The sequence below is a fragment of the Coccinella septempunctata genome, chromosome 9 (assembly GCF_907165205.1).
Source record: "Coccinella septempunctata chromosome 9, icCocSept1.1, whole genome shotgun sequence".
Lineage (NCBI taxonomy): Eukaryota > Metazoa > Arthropoda > Insecta > Coleoptera > Coccinellidae > Coccinella > Coccinella septempunctata.
Genome location: NC_058197.1, coordinates 9,708,898 through 9,727,995, shown reverse-complemented (window position 1 = coordinate 9,727,995; position 19,098 = coordinate 9,708,898). Strand labels below are relative to the sequence as shown.

General features: G+C 36.8%; 1 protein-coding gene across 1 annotated transcript; it reads right to left on the bottom strand.

Moving 5' to 3' along the window:
* Positions 1–483: 483 nt before the first annotated feature.
* Positions 484–17,533, bottom strand: LOC123320406 (voltage-dependent calcium channel subunit alpha-2/delta-3). Its single transcript, XM_044907725.1, has 25 exons — positions 17,354–17,533; positions 17,092–17,173; positions 16,883–16,987; positions 16,647–16,784; positions 16,178–16,336; positions 15,755–15,908; positions 13,757–13,888; positions 13,433–13,692; positions 13,241–13,370; positions 13,007–13,186; positions 10,896–11,173; positions 10,757–10,840; positions 7,482–7,562; positions 7,352–7,426; positions 7,117–7,296; positions 5,637–5,845; positions 5,473–5,582; positions 5,300–5,393; positions 2,232–2,345; positions 2,068–2,180; positions 1,870–2,009; positions 1,562–1,810; positions 1,132–1,484; positions 842–1,043; positions 484–698 (listed from the first exon to the last, which is right to left on the bottom strand). Exons 1-25 carry the CDS (start codon positions 17,524–17,526, stop codon positions 591–593), a joined length of 3,903 nt encoding a protein of 1,300 aa, XP_044763660.1. The 5' UTR covers positions 17,527–17,533; the 3' UTR covers positions 484–590.
* Positions 17,534–19,098: the final 1,565 nt, after the last annotated feature.

The following is a 19,098-nucleotide window of genomic DNA, read 5'->3' as shown; positions in this document are numbered from 1 at the left end:
GAATTGACTGGAGATCCACAGGGTATTTCTTCCCCTTATTGAAATATTATTTATTATTTCATCATAGACTTCAGGAATTTAAAAAAAAATTGCAAAATTTTGAGTTTGTAAATGTAGATATACGAATGAGGGATAAGAATCAGCATAATATATTTTTTATTATCCACCTAGAACACTAGACTAGATATTCTCGAGAAATCAGATATTGAGCACTCCAAATTTGGCTGAAGAATTACGAGAGCACAAGAATAGATCCCTGCTGCACACCGGTTGATGGAAAAAACGAAATATACACCTAATGCATTTTTCATATTCATATCAATACGATGTAGGTAGTTCGACTCAAGCATAACTAAGCATTCAAATGGAAATTGTTAATTTTCCAAACTTCACCCAAAAACTTTCTGCGATACGGGTATATAGGTACATAAGAACCTCAATACGAAAACTTTTCTAAGCGTCAGTCACCTCAACAATCAACAATTATGTGTAAATGTAAATATTTTTCAACACAAAAACAAATAATATTATATCAGTTAAGATATAGGAATATCACAGATATTGGAAATTTTCTAAGATGGTTAACTATCCTACTGGAGAAGCAGCAAAGTTAGCCGCAGTGTTGCTAGTAGAAGTAACACTAATTCTCTGGATACTTGAAGGTTGGTCCCTTTGCCGCAGAGCCTTATTTCGCTCTCCTGAAACATTTCATGGGTCTTTATTTGAGTCCTGAACAAAAGATCGACAAACACTTGTAGTTACGACACTTAAAATGATCAGAAATACAAAATGGATGGAATAATTCAATCAAGTTCTTAATTGATCTTGCTTTTATACTCACGTTAATGTTTCTGTTGATACAGCTCATATAATGACGTCTCGGAAGGTTGTTGTACAAAACCTTATAGCATGTTGTACTCATATTGTAGTTGTATTGAGTGGGTTCAGGCCAAGGAATGGTTTCATCATGATTAGCTCTACATAAATTGTTGATAACCAGTAGAATCATGTTGCTGCCTGACACTCTTTGCACGATGAAAGGCCTGAAAAAGAATTTCTTTAATGCATCCAGAAGTAGGATTTGCTGGTGAAAATGTCGCTGAATATTGAAAATATAGTTTTCGCACTCACCTAGAACAATCTGTCATAGTTTTGTTGTACCCACTATTAGACATATTCCTCTCGGTATAGTGAACAAGACTATAGATCCACATCTCATTGTCACATGGCTCCGGCTTTGTCTTCTGTATCCTATACCTGGCTATGAACTCCTTCTCGTTCAACTTGAAATAAGGTTGATCGTGATTCTCGATGTCCTCTTGAGGATCGGAATCCACGAAGAGCTGTTCGTGTTCTAGATGATCCTCTGATGGGTCAGGGGTCTGGTACAGCAGCGAATTGTAGTCTTCGCCCACAGCCAAGTTGATCAAGAAAGCCAAGGTGGTCAGGAACCAGTGGAATACTTTGGAGAGATGCACGAAAGGCTGGAAAATCATCAAGAATGGTGTAAACTCTTCTCACTTCAATATACAACAATAAACATATGAAAAAGAATACGTACAGTCAGAATCTTGCTGGCAGGATTTCCCATCTCTTCCGCCTCAGGACAAAGTCCTTGGTAATCAAATATTCTGGTCACTTTATATATGTTTTCCCTGAGCAGCTCTCTCATTATATCCGGTCTAATTTTCCCGAAGAAGAACCCAGTATCTTGAACGTTATTGCTGACTATTACATACCCATTGTCGTCCACCATCAAGCAATGCAGCTCTTTGGAATCGCATGTCCTGGTGCATGGCATATCTCCACACTGGAATGAAACATTTTGTATGTGCCCATAAAGAAAAATTAAGAAGATGTGAATCTTACTGCTGTGGTGATGTTCTTGAATAAAGAATACAAGGACGAATGATAAAACTGATAACCAACCACAGCTGCAGGAGCCCTTTTGTTTGAATCATCCCTAAATATAGCATGGCTCACTGTTACCAGTACATTAGCTTCGTGTCCTAAAAAGGTTTTTGCTCGATTATCAATATCGAAAAATCTTCACAAGTAAGACCCCACCTATATCAAAAGGTACAGAGTATATAAAACCTCTTGGATCCACATAATGTCTTTCGACAGCTCTCCTGTACCATACTTCGTCAATGGCTCTGTTGTGGACCATGTGAAAATTCCTGAAATGATTTTTTTCAGTTTGGAAAACTGTTGGTGATGGGGTCACTTACGATGGTTCGCTAGTGGCCAAGTCGATGTTTTGAGGAAAATCCTGCCATCTTGTCAAGCCACTGTGAGTGGCCAAGAAGGCTACAGTGATCCCAAAACGTTTTATGAATTCCGGTCTGCGTGAAAAAGAGGAGAGCATTCAGAAATTTTTAACGAACAATTTTCCGATATTATTTCGATGCATGAAATTTTTAATATTGGCATAAATGGCTGGCTGAAATAAAGAATCATTTCCTCGCTGCAATTATTGGGATAAATGACTCCTGAAAAAGTTTATGGGTGCTGCCACAATATCTGCTTTTGCTGAAAATGTTATATATAATTTTAGAGATTCAAAAGGAAATATTAAAGTCAAAAACACAGTCCTTCTGAAGAAGAAGAAGATTATGCTTATACCTAAGTTACTCATTCAACAATGAGGAATGATAGTGTTTGAGGAGACAAAAAATCTCTTCAATCATATTTTGCATACAAAATTTTCTGTGAAACTTTCGAGAAAAAGTGAAACACATCGCAGTAATAATTTCATACATATTCATCAACTGATAAAGGGGAAGAAAAAAAATAATTTTTCGAATTCTGAGAGTAAATATTTAAAAAACCGAATGAAATTTATTATATTGCAAATTGCAATACAAAACAAGAATTTTGTAACGTGGTTTCCTCGGAGAAACTTATCTCGAGCTCCAGCTATTCTTTTCACTAGGAAGAAAATAGCAAACCTACCAGAGAAGCTGCTAGTCGGAGACAGAGTTCGCTGTTATCTAGGGTGGTAGCGATAACGAAGTAGTCAAAATCAAATTATGTACCAGTTTATTCACACCTTCGGAAACTGATTATATATACAACGGAAATATGTGTAGGTATGAAATATGAGCGAATCTATCAGCAAACATACATTCTGGAAATTCTATCGGATCACGAGCACTTTGTAAAGTTTATACCGGGTACAGTGAAAAATCAAAGGTTGTTCAATAAAATGCGCCAACCAGAACTGACGAAATGGATACTAAGGATGACCTCGCGAAGTAAAATGACTTGCTATACGGTATCGGGGTGTAATTAATTGTATTTCTCCAGATATGAAAAGAAACACAACCAGGGCGGATCTATTCGAGACTTTTACTCGCTATCCCAAGGGCTACGCTCCATGATGATAACGAAGAAAAGCTCTATTTTTAGCGCAACTACGGGATTTGACTGACGACGAGCGGTATCTCTTATTCTCTACCCCAAGGGCTTACGCACCATGACTGATAGAAAAGAAGAGATTTCGATTTCAACACTTATGACGCGAAACGCGAACATGGGGTTGACGGGACTTTCTCTTCACTACCCCAAGGGCTTACGCACCATGACTGATATGAAGAGAAAAGTCACACTCGCGAAACAGGGTAAAGTATGGCAAAAGATAACAGAAAGCGATACAGTACAGCAGTGTCAAAGAAGTAACCGGTGTAGGTCTAATGAAGAAACTGAACGGTAAAGACGGGGACCTACCTCCTTTATTTCAGGCACTCGCGGAAAACAAACGAAAACTAAAAATTAATTCCTAAGAGCACTAACTTCGTAATACAAAATTTATTCTAAATTCGCTGAAAGGCTTGTCGTGCACGCAATTAAAGTCGAAAACCAAAGCAAAGAGAGTACAAAGCGTAAAAGTGACAAAAGAGACTAAAGAGTAAAAGAGGCCGTCGCGGGGGAAAATCTGTTTTTATAGGCAAATCCCCCCACACGTTAAAAATCTGAAAATTCCAGAATGCGACAAGAGTGAAAAACGTCGTCAGCTCCGGTTTATCGCATATCAACATCAGAAAAACGTCAAAATCTTCAACATGCAAGAAAAACAATGTTAAACACAGATAAACGGTTTTTTACATTTACTCTGCCTATCGGAATGACTGTACTGAATATTTGAGAATTAAATATTTTCGAAGGCAGAAATGTGGAATGAAAGGAATGCACTAAAATGAACTCCAATTTTCTCAAAAAACTGGGGTTCATTACAATTTCTGTAACATTGATCATCGTACTCTTTCGTACAAATTTCACCGATTCAACTGCAGTAGTTTTGGGAAAAACCCTTTTACGGATGGACACATTTCTGTATTTGCTCATCAAGCTTGAAAATTTTATTTCGCGTGTCTAATTTCGCAGGCAACTGTAATAATGTTTGTTGTTCGTTCAAAATTCCTTCATTTTAAGATGAGTATCACATTCTTAATTTCGATTCAAGGATTACGAACCCATCAACATTTCAGACCGTTTTCATTACTTTTTCATTTCTGAAAATGGTGCAGCACCATGTAAACATCATGAATTTTTAGATAACCGCGTTTCGTCAGAGCGAAAACATTTCCAACGGCGATAATTTGAAAGTTTTTAGGACATGCGAGACATTCCTTTTCCTCTCCCCTCAAGTGGGCTATGAAAGCCTCGTTATTAATTTATTTATCGACCGAACGTTGACCTATCGTCAGATTGGTATTGACTTTTTCAGTTTCTTGCCTTCCTGCCTGAGCTATTGCGGATACCTTTTCAAAAGTGCTCGCGAGTGATGTTATCACCTATTGCCGAGAATTTTGTTATGTTCATCTGTGCGGAAGTCTAAAAACAATTCCAAAGCATTTTATTAGAATATATATAGTAATCAGTGCTGTGAGTTGACAAGTAATGACTTCCGTACTGTTTAATTTGGGCCTCAAGTTTTTCAGCTAAATATCTTGAAACACAGTAAATGGAAAAATTATTCAAATTTTTCATTTCCCCTATGAATTCGAAAACAATGGAATATTTAGTTGTTCATTCATTATTCATAGAAATACAATACCTGTAAAAATTGCATAAGATTATACCATTATAACTACTGTACCTTGATATCAGTGTCGTCAACAGAGCTATGGGACTTTTGAAAAAGGCAAAGAAATTAAAATTTGTATTTGATTATTGTAAATATTCTGAAAACTTTGAAGTTTTTTTCGCGTGGAATGAATTCTAGTTTTTATACTCCAGAGTTATCAGAATGTTGTGCTCGATGAGTTGAATATCATATTTCATTTTGTTTACTCACCCATTCTCTTCTTTGCTTGTGGTGGTGATGTTTTGACTGAACCATGTGGTTATTTTTGCGTCTGCAACCACCTTACATATCAACTTTCGGTCACCTGCAAGGCGAAAATCATAAATTACAGAGAATAAACGCTCGTTCTTAGGAACCAGAGTGAGAAAACGTCCTTCACTCACATTCTGACGTCCATTTCCAGCCAGGGCTCTCCATCTTCTCCAGAAAATGCAAAAACTCCTGCTCCGGAGTATCAAAATGATGGTAGTCGTCCAAATAACGACAATAGTGCCTGGAAAAAACGAAGATCAATTGACAAATCTCAACAAGTTCACGAAAAACATACCAGTCTGGATGTATTGTCCAATTGCCCGTAAAAAATTGGGTGAACGGTCTTTTGATTTTGTCATTGGACCTCATACGGTGTATATCGTTCTCTACAGGGTGCTGCACCCTGTTGAAGCCGTATTTGCCGGGTAAGGCTACCACTAGACCGAAGGGAGTGTCGTTCAGGCCCATGTAAAAGTAGTGCCTGCTGTTAACGATTATTCTCCTCTGAAATTTCCATTAAATCATAATTATGAAAATCGAAAACACAGTAGGTTAGAAGCTTTTTTTTGAGAACATAACATGATTCTCATTCAGGAGACAAAATCGAAATGATTTTCAAATGATTACAAGCCCATTAAAGGCTTAATGATGTAATGGTGGGCTTATATGCAGAGTTCCTGAGAACTAAGGCCTAAGGGAGGAAGAAATCTAATGGTGAGTTTATGCAGAATAACTATGAACTAATAGCCTTCAGATTTGATGGAGGCCCATTTAACCCAAAGCGCCTCAGAGCCAAAACCCCTACAAAATTTATCACGAAACTTCAATATGCAGACGACTGCGCACTTATAGCTAGCAGCTCATCAGATGATGTTGGACACCTATAAACAAATATACGAAGCTTTAGGCCTAAGACTCAATATCGACAAAACCAAAATCCAGGTAAGTCCGCCAGAAAGCCTTCAAACAGATATCATCCTGGAAAATGAAACTCTAGAACAGGTCGAGCAGTTTCAATACTTGGGAAGCTTCATAAGTACTATTGCAAACCTAGACACGGAAAATCATAACCGTATCAATTCAGCATCACGAGCATTCTGGAGGCTAAAGGACAGAGTGTTTCAAAATCACGACCTCAATCTGAAGACCAAGACAGCTGTTTACAAAGCAGTGGTCCTCCTAACGCTTCTAAAGAAAAGCGAAAGCTGGACGCCCTACAGGCGACATATTAAACATCTTGAACAAACGCAACAACGTCATCTAAGACAAATAATGCAGATCAAATGGTTCCACTAAGTTTCAAATGCAGTAGTCTTGCAGCGCGCGAGTTGTACAACAATTGAGACTCAAGTAACGAGGGTCCGACTCAGATGGAGCGGCATCATTCTGAGGATGCAAGACACAAGACTCCGCAAAATAGCTCTGTATGGCGAATTCACAGAGGGAGCCCGGAAACCAGGAGGCCATTATAAGCGGCTTAAGGATATACTACATCAATCCCTAAAATCAGTTAATGCCAATGATAACTGGGAACAACTAGTGTTAGACAGGTCATAGTGGAGGTCTTTTTGGTACACAGTTATAATAATGCAGACTCGAAAAGGATACATCAGCAACCAGATCTGGTTGGTGACTATCCATGCCCGGAGTGTGGAAAGATCTGTAGGTCACGGTTGGGTCTCTTCAGGGGCACACTTTTCTATAGATCAAAAATAGAACCTTGAAGAACTCTACCTTCTGAATTGAATAAGTTTCACCCCCATTTTCGAACTTACCATGTCGTCTAAGTGGGTTTTCACATTGAAGGTCTTGTTTCCCTTCTTTTGCATGACTACTTTTTTTCTGAACTCTTTGAGCTCATCAGACCATGTTCTAGGATCAGCATCGCCATCATCCAAAAGTTCAACTTCTGTTAGATCGACTCTATTATAAGCCGGTTTCAGAATACCTTGGTGCTACGAAAATGTGAAGTCTTAGCGGTATAATTATCGAAGAAAAACATTTTCTTACCACTGGTCTCAGATCAGGATGACTCAGAATATAGCCATTATTGGTGACTATAAAAGCATAGCCGTTCACACCCAACTAGAAATGAATTAAAGGTCATATTTGGGAAAATTAGTAAATATTCCATACTTACTCTATACGGCAACATCAGCCTCTGTATATATTCTATTGGTACATCAGTACCAGCTACTCCTAAAAGATTTGCCACTCTTTCCTGAAAATGATAGAAAATTAGACTCTTAAACGCATAATATTGGTCATTTTCTCCTATGTTTCTGTCTATTCGTATCTATATTGGCATTTCAAACAACGATTTATTAGCTAGTTTTATTTTCACATCTATACAATGAATATTTGTTTCTCTATATCTAAATCTAGCTTTCTATTCAATTCTCTATGACACTACCTAGATTTATCTACGATATATTTTAATCTAGCAGATTTGACCTCTCTCAATTATACAGATTCTTTGAAGAAAAAACTGATATCAGAACTGAAGTGCGATTGTTACTCTATTCTAGCTTTGTAGTTAACTTTTTATAGTTATTGGTTATGAACTAATATCACAATAATTTGGTCAGTAAAAATACTGACTAGAGACTACACCTACTGGTTTTTCAAAACCAAATTCGATCAGTTGAAAGTTTCCAACAAAAAAAAACCACAAGAAAAAATTTCCAAAATAAAATAGATCGGACTTTACCCTTTTGAAACAATTTTTTGAACTTGAAGATGACTTGTACAAAAATAGTTATACTATCCTAGTTATCCTCATTTAGATGAGCAATGTTCAACATCGATATCATTTGCCTATTGTAGGTATTAATCTAAAAAATGTAATTTTTCACATCAAAGTTCTCGTATAACATCGTCCGTTCAAGGGGGATAAGTTATTCTTAAAAAAATGAGAAAAAGGAAAGAATATAAACTTAAAATTTTTACTGGACAAAAACATTTAGATCTTGTGATAAATTAGCCCATCTTCGTCGGCCAATGGAACCACGTGACACAAAATAGGCGATTCTATACCTAGAAGGTACTCTCCATAGTTTGTTTCATACAGGTACATCACCAAAGAGTTCCTATTGGCTGAGTTCTCCATACATTTGAGCTTGACTTCTGTTTGCCTAGGTCTCCCTGTGATGTTACTAATGCATCCGTCACTGTAAAACTGCGTTATGTATGACCTATGACCCACAGGCTTCGGACGTTTGTACGGACGGTTCCTTATCCAATCCACGTGATTACTCAGGACGAATTTTCCGAGACACACTGTAGTCCTCAGTCCTAACATACCGTACGTGTATTGGTTTATGTATTTTCCGTAACAGAACTCGTACTTCCAAACCCCAGTTCCGCCACTGATGCAGTTCTTTCCCGCCAAAAAGTCGTCAACTAGATCGGAGTCGACGGATATGGAATTGTCCGACTTTTTGTCGTACGACACGAATTCTATTCTTCCTTCACCGTTGGCGGCTTTGGTAATTATACTTCTTCTGTCTGAGTAGATCTTCGCGAGGCTGTAGGGTACCTTAGGCGATTTTCCAGTGGCGTAGCAGGTTATAGGACTGGTAGGTATCCTTTTCGGTCGGTACTTAGGGTGGGCGCATAGAACTGGAGTTAGGATTATGATTTCATAGACGCAGGACGTCACTTCTTTCACTGTGTGAATATCGTGGTGCGCTTTCATGTCGCACATGTAATACACGTTGGATCTCCTCAGTTTTCTTCTGTTGTGGTCGCAAACTGACCCGTCAGTCATACAGATTTTGACGTAAGGCAATTCCTTGTTTTCCACTCTTTTCGTTGGTATCTTAAAAGTGGAATTTCTGCTTCTTTCATCTTCTTTCATTTTTCGCAGAACCATTTCTCGTTCTTTGGTGCCCATCTTCCCTAACGTATACTGTTGCAGTTTCAATCTAGAACCATCCAATATTTCGTGATATTGTCGTATATGTCTGCCATGACACACTTCGTAAGTCCAATAAGGGTCTAGCCTGTACGAGCAGATACCCTTGCTGAAAAGATGCTCAATGAAATCCAGGGCAAGTGGACCTTTGTAAATTGGGTTCTCTGTGATGTTCAACTGGTCCTCCTGCGACAGCACACAAGTATACTTCTCTCCGAGGGATGACATCACTTCAAATTTTTCAAGGACACCTTCTTTGGGTTGTTTGGGCGACCAATGAATTTCGAAGACCGTGGATTCTCCATTTGTGAATGTTGCATCGGTGATTTGGATGATACTCAAAGCTAACAGTAATTTGAACATGAGTACCTACTATCGTTACATGAATTTAGTCTTAAAAATAGGTTTCTAATCTAGGAAAAGTTCGTTAATTTGATTTGTCAGATCGTTAATCATCGTGAAGTTTTGATCACAGAGTATTAACATTTCGAGGTACTTTCTACACATGGTGGACATACAATCATCTAGCTCTTCTACTTAATCACAGTGCCTATGGTCTCTTATATTTTTTTAACTTAGGCTGTTATAACCAGATCTACGCAACTATTTTCTGATAATGGAATTCGAAATGCCTAATCTTTTATTGCAAAATTGAAACTAAACTGAAGAAAATTAGATATTGTGAAATGTTAGAAATTGAAGTGGATGATTGATTTCAAAAGCAAAAATATCTTAGCAAGGTATCGACGTCATGGTGGGCACATCAAAACCTTATTAAAGAATCACCAGAAGTCCCCAAGCATTCTTTAATTGTGACCTTAAAAAATAGTGACATTTTTTCGACTGCACAGGGTGGGCAAAATTCGATGGGAGCTGACTGACAGCTCTGTAAGCGTAAGAGCTAGGGACAAATGGATGGCACTTGTCCGATATCGATTTTCAAAAGTGTAATGGCCAAAACCGCATTACTCTATCTGCTTTTGTTTTCAAGTTATATTTATCTAATCTACTCTGTTATCTGTGCTCAACGTTCGGGCTGTGGTTGGACAGGTAGGTTCGTAGGGGCTCTTTGTGTTCCTTAGGGTCTATAATGTTTAATCGGCACCATGATCACAAGTTACAGAGGAATATGTAGCCATGATTTGGATCAGAATGTGTCGAGGATTTGCCGGTCGTACGTACGTTTAACGAAAATCACCAATTTCGACATTCCCTTGCTAAAATATATATTCTTTAGTTCTAATTGCGCATCGATGACAGAAATTTTCAAGAGATTTCGAATTCCTTCAGCTAAATCTGTATCTATTACACGTCAATAAGTAAAATGTCACTCTCATCGTTATTGTTACCTCTCTCACAACATCAATCCAAACGGCTTCGTTTACACGCACTTTTTCTGTAAAATTCTGTGAAAACGACACTATGTACATGGTTGAAGATTTTAAATACCAGGGCAAAAGAGTAATATCACCTTGAAAATGAAAAAATTTGAAACTCACCTTGCGTTGTTTCTTATCATACACTGGCAATGAAACCGAAGTCATTAAATGATAAACTTGCAAGTCTCCATAGTTATCTTGTTTCTGGAAAACAACCCCCATCATTCGTTGTGAAAATATTGGAATTATTCGAACTTACAGCCTTCTGTTGATGGACGAACTTCTTGTCCAAAACGTCAGGCGAAATCTGGGTTTTGTTGGGTCGGTAACCTAAAAACCTCTCCCGCTGCTTGTTTCTTTCCCGGTTTATCCAGAGCCAATTTGTGAGCTTAGGATCGGTGACATCTGCATAGATAGGTGTCCATGTTGGATTAGGCTTGTGGTTTGGATTCAGGACCATCGGACGAGCCATCACTGGAAGGTACTGAAGCACTTCTTCTCTCACCTCCGCGTATGTGCTCAGATGGGTGAAATAGCCTTGAGAATTACGAGAAGAATAAGAATATCTTCTATATGAACGAGGATGTAGTGATATCTAGTTAGCCTAGACCAGTTTCATAAAAAAAATATTGCCTTACCATAGCAACGAACAATAACTAATACTCATTAGTTATTGTGTAACTCTACACACTGACACTTTCAATGAGAACTATCAGTGTGAAGTTTGAGGTCAAAAAAGTAAACCAGAGTTACGGAATAAATTAAAAGAAAGAAGATGTTCGGACATGAGAAAAATTGCTGCAAAATGGATCCCCAAATGTTTGAATGTTGACCAAAAGCGTGCAGAAGTAGAAGCATCGCGTTTGATCTGTGCTAGATTTGAAAACGATTTAGACTTCTTAAACCGTTACTATGGGTGGGACTTGGGTACATTTCTACGATCCAGAAACAAAGCAACAATCGATGGAATGGCGACACTCTGGTTCTCCAAGACCTAAGAAGTTTCATGTCCAAAAATCTACTGAAAAAATTCTTACTTCAGTTTTTTGGGATTGCCATGGAGTAATCATGATTGATTTTTTGGATAAGGGTAGAACAATAACCGGAGATTACTATTCGACATTACTGACCAATCTACGGGAAAAATTAAAGAGAAAATATGCGGAAAGCTATCCAAAGGTGTTTTGTTTTTGCAGGACAACGCCCCTGTACACAAATCTCATGTTGCCATGCAAAAAATTCGTGATTTAGGGTTTCAATTACTATCAATTACTAGAACACCCACTTATACAGCAGATTTGGCTCCATCCGACTATCATTTCTCTCCTCAACTGAAAAAAAAGTTTAAAAGGTTGTAAATTTTCTTCCAACGGGGAGGTAATAAAAGCTATGAAGGTCTGGTTTGTAGAGCAAGCAGAAACCTTGTTTTTGAAAGGTCTAGAGACGTTCCAGGTTCGCTCTAATAAACGTATCCAATAATTAAGAGGAGAATATGTTGAGTATTTGAGTAATGAAATATTTTGACATTGAAATTTTCTTTTGCTCTATAGTATGCTAGGAATTTTTCAATATATCCTCGTATATCAATTGAAGTAAGGAAAGCCATGAGCTCTGGTTTGTTTAATTGAGAAAACCAGTAGGGCTGAAAGAATGAATGCCATTATTGAATGCGACGGTTTTTGTGATTCACTGGTTTGGATTGGTAAATTCAAAGCGAAACCTGGGATCGAAAAAAACAGGATATATGTATTTGTTTGTATCGTTGGATAAAGATTTGAAACACAAGAAGCGTAGCCCTGATAGGCTTTATACTGAAACCTGCCGAATTTATATTGAAGGATCCAGAATTGAACTCACTTTTGAAAGGGTTGAAAAGAGGGATGGAAAAGGTTTAAAGAAAGTGAAACCGGAAGTTTCTATTCTACCTGATCCGACCCTACTGGACTTTTTTCTCTGGGTTCACCTAAAATCCAAGATTTACGCTACCCAGCCTCTGTCACTGGATGATTTGCGAACACGGATCATTAATTAATACCGTCAAATAACACCAGAAATCTGGAGTAATGAGTAATGGCCGTGAACGTTTTCGGCAAAACTTATATAACTGCATGAAAGTAAATGGTGCCAATTTCCAGCATTAATTTAATAAATAACACCCCTCCTCTCCTCTCTATTCAGAATCAAAGGATTGTGCTCGGCCTCCTTAGGAGGTTGCAGTTACGGGGATGCAAAGAACGGAAAAGTTGTTCTCCCTCGAATCAGAAATTGACAGATCCTACCGATTTTCTACATTTTCCTTTTGAAGCCGGAAAATGCAGATGTTCAGTTTTCGGTGGACCACACTATATATATATCCCCATCAAAAGTTACCTTGGTTTGCACAAGCCATCCACTTGACTTCCTTAACATTGGATACTTCCCTTCCAATCAAGTAGGTGAAAATTCGGACGTTGACGAAAGGTTTTCGCCAGTTATATTGTTCAAATATGTCAGTGTAGTTATTTTGGACACCATCAGTGACCAACATTATCGCTTGGTTGCATCCAGCTCCTAAAACAAGCAGGACAATCAAGATCTCTCCCTCTCAAAGTTCTCAAACCATACCTTGTTTGCTCTCCCTATAGTCCTTCAGAATCTCGAAAGCTGTGATCAAGGCTAGGGAGAAATTAGCTATCTGTTCGGTCTTGAAATTGGTCATACTCTCCGCCAGCAGTCGCACGTTTGCCATGTTCGCCTACGTATCAACACAAGCCGAATTTCACAACATGTTACAACTTGAGGTGCGATTCAGCTCACCTGTACCAAAATGCCATCGAAACAGTCGATCAGCGGGTCGGTTGTGTTGCTGAAGGTGTAGATGTTAACGTAGTCGTTGTTACCAAGGGTGTCCAGGATGTTGTGAACCACGTGCTTGGCTATCTCCCTTCGCATACCTGTCATAGAGCCGGATCTGTCCACCAGAATTATAACGTCTTTAGGCGAGGATGCCCCTTCAATAAACCACGAGCGCGTTCGACAGTCATAAAGGTCCAGAGGCTCTTCGTGCCATTGCATCGCTGAAATTATTGGTATATTCAAAGTTTTGAACATTCAAAATTTTTGTTTTAAGGTTTGACTTACCTGGAAACTGCCTCATGAATCCTGTAGAACTACCAAAATATTGCCACGATAGGGTTGGATCCAGTTTGTAGTTGTTTCGAAAGGTCTTATCCAACTCTTCAGACCAAATGATGCCTGTTAGCACGTCTTTTGCTGAAAATTTGACACATGCACAAGGTGTCTGGATTTAACGTAAATATAATTCAGGACATAATTCTTCAGGTCGAACTGAGGAAAAAACTTCATCTTATGTTCGCTGGAGAGTGAGAGCACCTCATCATGTATTTTTTGGTATTATTTTGCCGAAACACGGCAGAAATTATTGGAATTCGGTATACAAGAGTCTTAAGATAAGAAGAATCTTTTAGTGATAGAAAATTTTTATCAAAAACCAAGATAATAGACTTCTATATACTGCATTCACATTTATTTTAGCAGTAGGTTAGCCATGAAATAACTTAAATAAGTTTTTGTAACTAGAACGGAGTAAGGTTGGCACTTATGAAATGTCGTTAATGTCATAACGCGGTTGCCACAACTAATATCAATTTTTATTATGAAAATTCCGAAAGTGATTGAAAAAAGAGACAGGGTTTCAGGAAGTGCTATTTAGAATTCAGGTCCGTTCATTCAAATAGTTATGTCCTGATATTCTAAAATCCACAATACGTCAGACGGTAGCGAACATATTCAATGTAAGAGAATTTATATAATGTTTCATCTGAATCTAAACGACTTATATTTCAGCTGAATATTTCCAAAATCAGAAATATTGTGAATGAAGAGGATAGGACAAAGAATTTCCTTCTATTGGGAGACCAAAAAAAGTGGTGGCATTTGAGAATTGTATGTTTGAGTGATTTAATGCGAAAAGTTTACTACAGGTTTTCGATTATGTCATCGTAGAATAAGTTCCCGAAAATTGATTTTTCTATTTTTCATTTTACTTGTCCTATACATTGTAAATGTATTAAGGTACCAAAAAATACCTACGCGCCAGTTGTCCTGTGTTTATTCATGTGAAATTTTTGTTCAGAGGTGAAGTCCATCTTGTATTTTCCATGCAAATAACTGAATTTGGTATGACTTCAATCAGTTTTTATAAACTTTAATTATGTTCGTCACATATTTTCCGAAGAGATTCGACATTTTGATAAAATACGTAATAACAGAAACTTCTACGTAGAGCGGACAACATAGCGTTGATTTAAAACCCAAAAATGTTTTGACAAGCGTCATAACCCCACATTTCCGTACTATACAGAGTGAAATGTGTCAAATTTCCATGGCCAACCGACTCCTAAAATAAAAGTGAATGAAGTATAGAATTATACTTAATTCTCAATTCCTACAAGCTTCTATATTTTGGCTACAAAATCACGTCTTGAAATACTGTAAAAATAAGCACCTGTATTGTGGAAGATGGGAATACAGGGTCACAGGGTCACATATATTTTAACGGTATATTCTTGAAGTCTAAAGAAACACTTTTTCCTTCACTTTATTTTTTTTTTCTAGATGAAAAAATAACAATTCTGATTTCTCATAATGAGCTAAATTCTGGCACTGAAGTTTTTTCAAATATTAAAAATACCATTTCAACCCTCGGAATAAGTTACCATATATGGAAATCAAACATAAACTCAATTTTTTCCATTACATTCGTTGAACAAAGTAGTATTTATAATATAATAAATGAGTTATCGCATAGCTCATTATGAAAATTGAAAATAGCTATATCTTCTTATCAAGGCCAAATCGTAAAAAATAGCAAAGAAAAAATTTTTCTTTTGACCTCAATAAGAATCTATTAAAATATACGTGCAAGTCAAAGACTCACCCTGTATAGAGGAGGGTTGAATGTGGTAGAACTAAGACATGTTAATTCATTTTGTAATAGATAGAAGTGAATGAATACCCAATAAAATGTCCTATTCGTGTTGTACATGCTCAAATTGTTTAAGATATATACTTCAATTAGATTCTAGAAATTCGGTATAGATTCTGGAATCTACTTACATCTTTCGTAGACATTACTCGGTACATGAACTGCACTGAAGTTCGTATTTACAGGTATGTTGTAAAATCTTCGGTTGGGGTATAAAGGTAAGCGAGTTTTATCCCTTATAGGAGTTTGACTAGCTTGTGGATCCTTCTCTGAACCATCTGTTATCTGAATATTAACAAGATTACTCTTTTTTTCGTTTTATCTCAAAGATCAAAGATTTTTTATTGATTCGTATTTTTCATGCTTGTGAGATACTTTATAATTTTTCAAAATATCTGTAATTTTCAAATTGAAGCTTGCAGATTAGTTTTCAAGTAATGCTTCAATATAAATACTTGTTAATCGTATTAGTTTCGAATAGATTAGATCAGTATTTTCGGAAATATAGGCGAAATAATTCCTTTTAAAATCAGACTATACAAAACTGTTTTTACCTCTATTTCTTCTGTGGCTTCAGGATCTTCCTTAAAAGTGCCTGCCTCTTCACTTGGCTCCTCATCTTGCTGAAAATCTGATTGGTCCATCGATCTATATTTGTCTTCGAAAATCAACGGATCGTTATATCTCAATTCTTGAAATCTTGGGGTCTCATTCTGTTGCAGGAAAATAGTAGAAATAGCATTATGAAAATAATTCTCAAGATCAAAAATAAATTTTTTGGACGGATGAAAAGAAATACAGTATTTTGCACTAAAAATCTTATCAGTCAAGTGTTGTTTTGATCAAATAAATAAAAATCGACTTTTAAAAACTCAAAAAAAGTTAAATACTTTTTGATAAAATTCATCCTGCATATTTCTTCACAATTTGATCTGATAAGACACAATGAATTTTTCGAACTAATTAGTTTCAGCGGAGACATCCTGTTTAGTTATGATCGGTCGATCAAATTCGAAAACTCACTTGTAAATCTTCTTCATCATCTACAGTATAATTTGGCGCGGAGTTTGTTAAATTTTTAGAGTTGTAGAATTGAAAATCTTCATCTATATCGTCTTCTTTTTGGGCTTTGGCTGCTTGCTCTGCTATATCCATAATCCTCTGGAAAAGCGTGTGAAAAACCAAGATTGAAACAAATATGTCTCAACTTCACATTTTTCAATTTTTGACCACACAATATGAGAAGATATTTCTCTTACCTTAACAGCTTCCACTTTTTGTTTCATCATGTGACTAATCTTTTCGTGTATGTCTTTCAACAAAGCTTCCCCATCCTCCCTTACGATTGTTGTATCCTTGAAGCTCTAAAAAAATTCAGAAGTAAATTGTTTATGTTGTGCCCTAGAAACTATTTATTTTTTCCTAGAAAAATAAAAGGTGTAATTTTTCAGAAATAATTTATACTTACGTCGATAACCATAGTTCTTCTTGTTACCAATTCTCCGAAATGCCATAACTCACCTCCCAATTTCTGAGCCCAATTTCTCACCCTAAAAATCGAGAAGTACTGTGATATTTCGGAAAATATATAAAAATGATTTTGTTCAGGAATTTGTGAACCTTATCAGATAGGAAGGATATGTTTACATTTACAAGTTTGCCAGTTTCGCACAATGGTATAATGCATGTTGAAAAAAAATGTTTTTGTTTTGAATCTGATATTTTCTTACAATTTGGTCAATTCTGGATGCTGTTTCCTCTCCCTGTTTTCCTCCTGGCTGAGCACAAGAGCAGGAATCAACAGCCACAATAAAACGACCTTTGTTTTTCCACATAATAACATTATTTTCGAGAATACATGAATGGTCCAGATAGTTCTGTAGTAACGAATATAATGCCGCATTAATGGGTCAAATCGATAAACGACATGGAAGAGCGCAAGGCGCTTTTCTGGGAGGATTTTCCGCATTTTCCGTTGGGGGGCGCTATTTCAATATAGGGGTTACAGATTGATCAGATTTCCCGCCAGTTGGAAAGGGCTTGAAATAAATTAAGGCAAGTTGGACTTGCAAAGTCTAAAGTTCAAAGATATGGAGGAAATAATCGAAAAATTCGACACATTCTGTCCATTATGCGCGAGTATTTCTTTGGTTCTCCAAAAAATTTACAATAAAAAAATATCTGATCTATCTATACTTATCAGTGATAGTTAGAGGAAATATTTTATTCGTCGACCCAAAGAAAAGTTGACTCTTTTTGAAGGCAAATACGTTTCGTCCGAATTCACTTCTCGTACTGATTTACTTTTCGTCCATCTATTCATCACTAATAAACAATATTAGATCCCGTATCGATTGAATCAATTTGAAATACAGAATTTGATAAAAACATAAGTGACTGTGACAATAACTGTCCTTTGCTGTTGTCAAATAAATTCTTTACGAAATCATCTAGATTTTACAAGTGAATTATAGAAACATGGTTTGACGTTGAGGTCGACGAAAAAATGTAATATGCATCTAGGCAAAAACTGTCTATATTATCTCACCTACTTTTGCTATCCTCTGTTGCGCCTCGGCTGTCAATTTGCGGGCTGTAATAGACAGATTTTCGTCCTTGGTACATAAATATAACTATTATATTACATTGTTCGACACGTTTTTCCTTTAATTAACTGACTCACAATGAAAAACTTCCACGAAGGTTAATGAATTTTGACAAATCCTTTCGGTTTTTGGTGTGCTGCTTAGAAAACAATAATGAGATATTTATTATATCACCTAGCTATCAGCTAATCAGTTGTGAAAAAAACCCAAAAAAAAACTTTAGAAACAATGTTATTATTTCGGCCAAGAGTCAATTCAATGAATGAAATAGGTATTGAGCGCAGAGATTTCACTAATAAAGATTACTTGAATCTCATTCTTATTCATGACGAGCGTAATCGAATTGTTTATAAAACAATCAGACTCTTCATTCAGGGATTTCCCTCTCGATCTAGATCAACATGAATTACCATTAATAGGACAATGAATAAAACGAAAAATTATGGTTCTTCTCATACAAAATCTGTCAGGAAACAGAAAGAGAAAAATGATGTGGATGATGAAATAACGAAATTACACTTTTTCGTATTTTCATAATCATCATATGATAATCATTTTTACTCGAAAAATATTGAGAACTTATAATGGTTCCAACAAGATGGTGCACTTCCACATTACACAGTTAAGCTATGTAATATTCCGTATAGACTATTCTATGACATGTGCTGGCAAACAATGGTCCCCATCTCTGTCCACCACGTTCACCCGATCTAACGTACAAAGCATTTCTGAGACGCCTTACATGAACTATCAGAACTTCGAACATGAACTGTTTATTCTTCAGATCGAAAATACCATCACTGAAATAATGCTCGAATTTTAGCGAAGAGATGTAACAGCTGTTACATCTCTTCGCTAAAATTCGAGCA

Excerpts from the sequence above, each read along its gene's own strand:
- LOC123320406 (XM_044907725.1), bottom strand. The coding sequence starts at position 17,526 with ATGCGGCATTATATTCGTTACTACAGAACTATCTGGACCATTCATGTA. Across the intron at positions 7,427-7,481 it reads GGCTGATGTTGCCGTATAGA|TTGGGTGTGAACGGCTATGC; the intron begins GTAAGTATGGAA and ends ATTCATTTCTAG. Across the intron at positions 5,846-7,116 it reads AAACCCACTTAGACGACATG|AGGAGAATAATCGTTAACAG; the intron begins GTAAGTTCGAAA and ends TGGAAATTTCAG.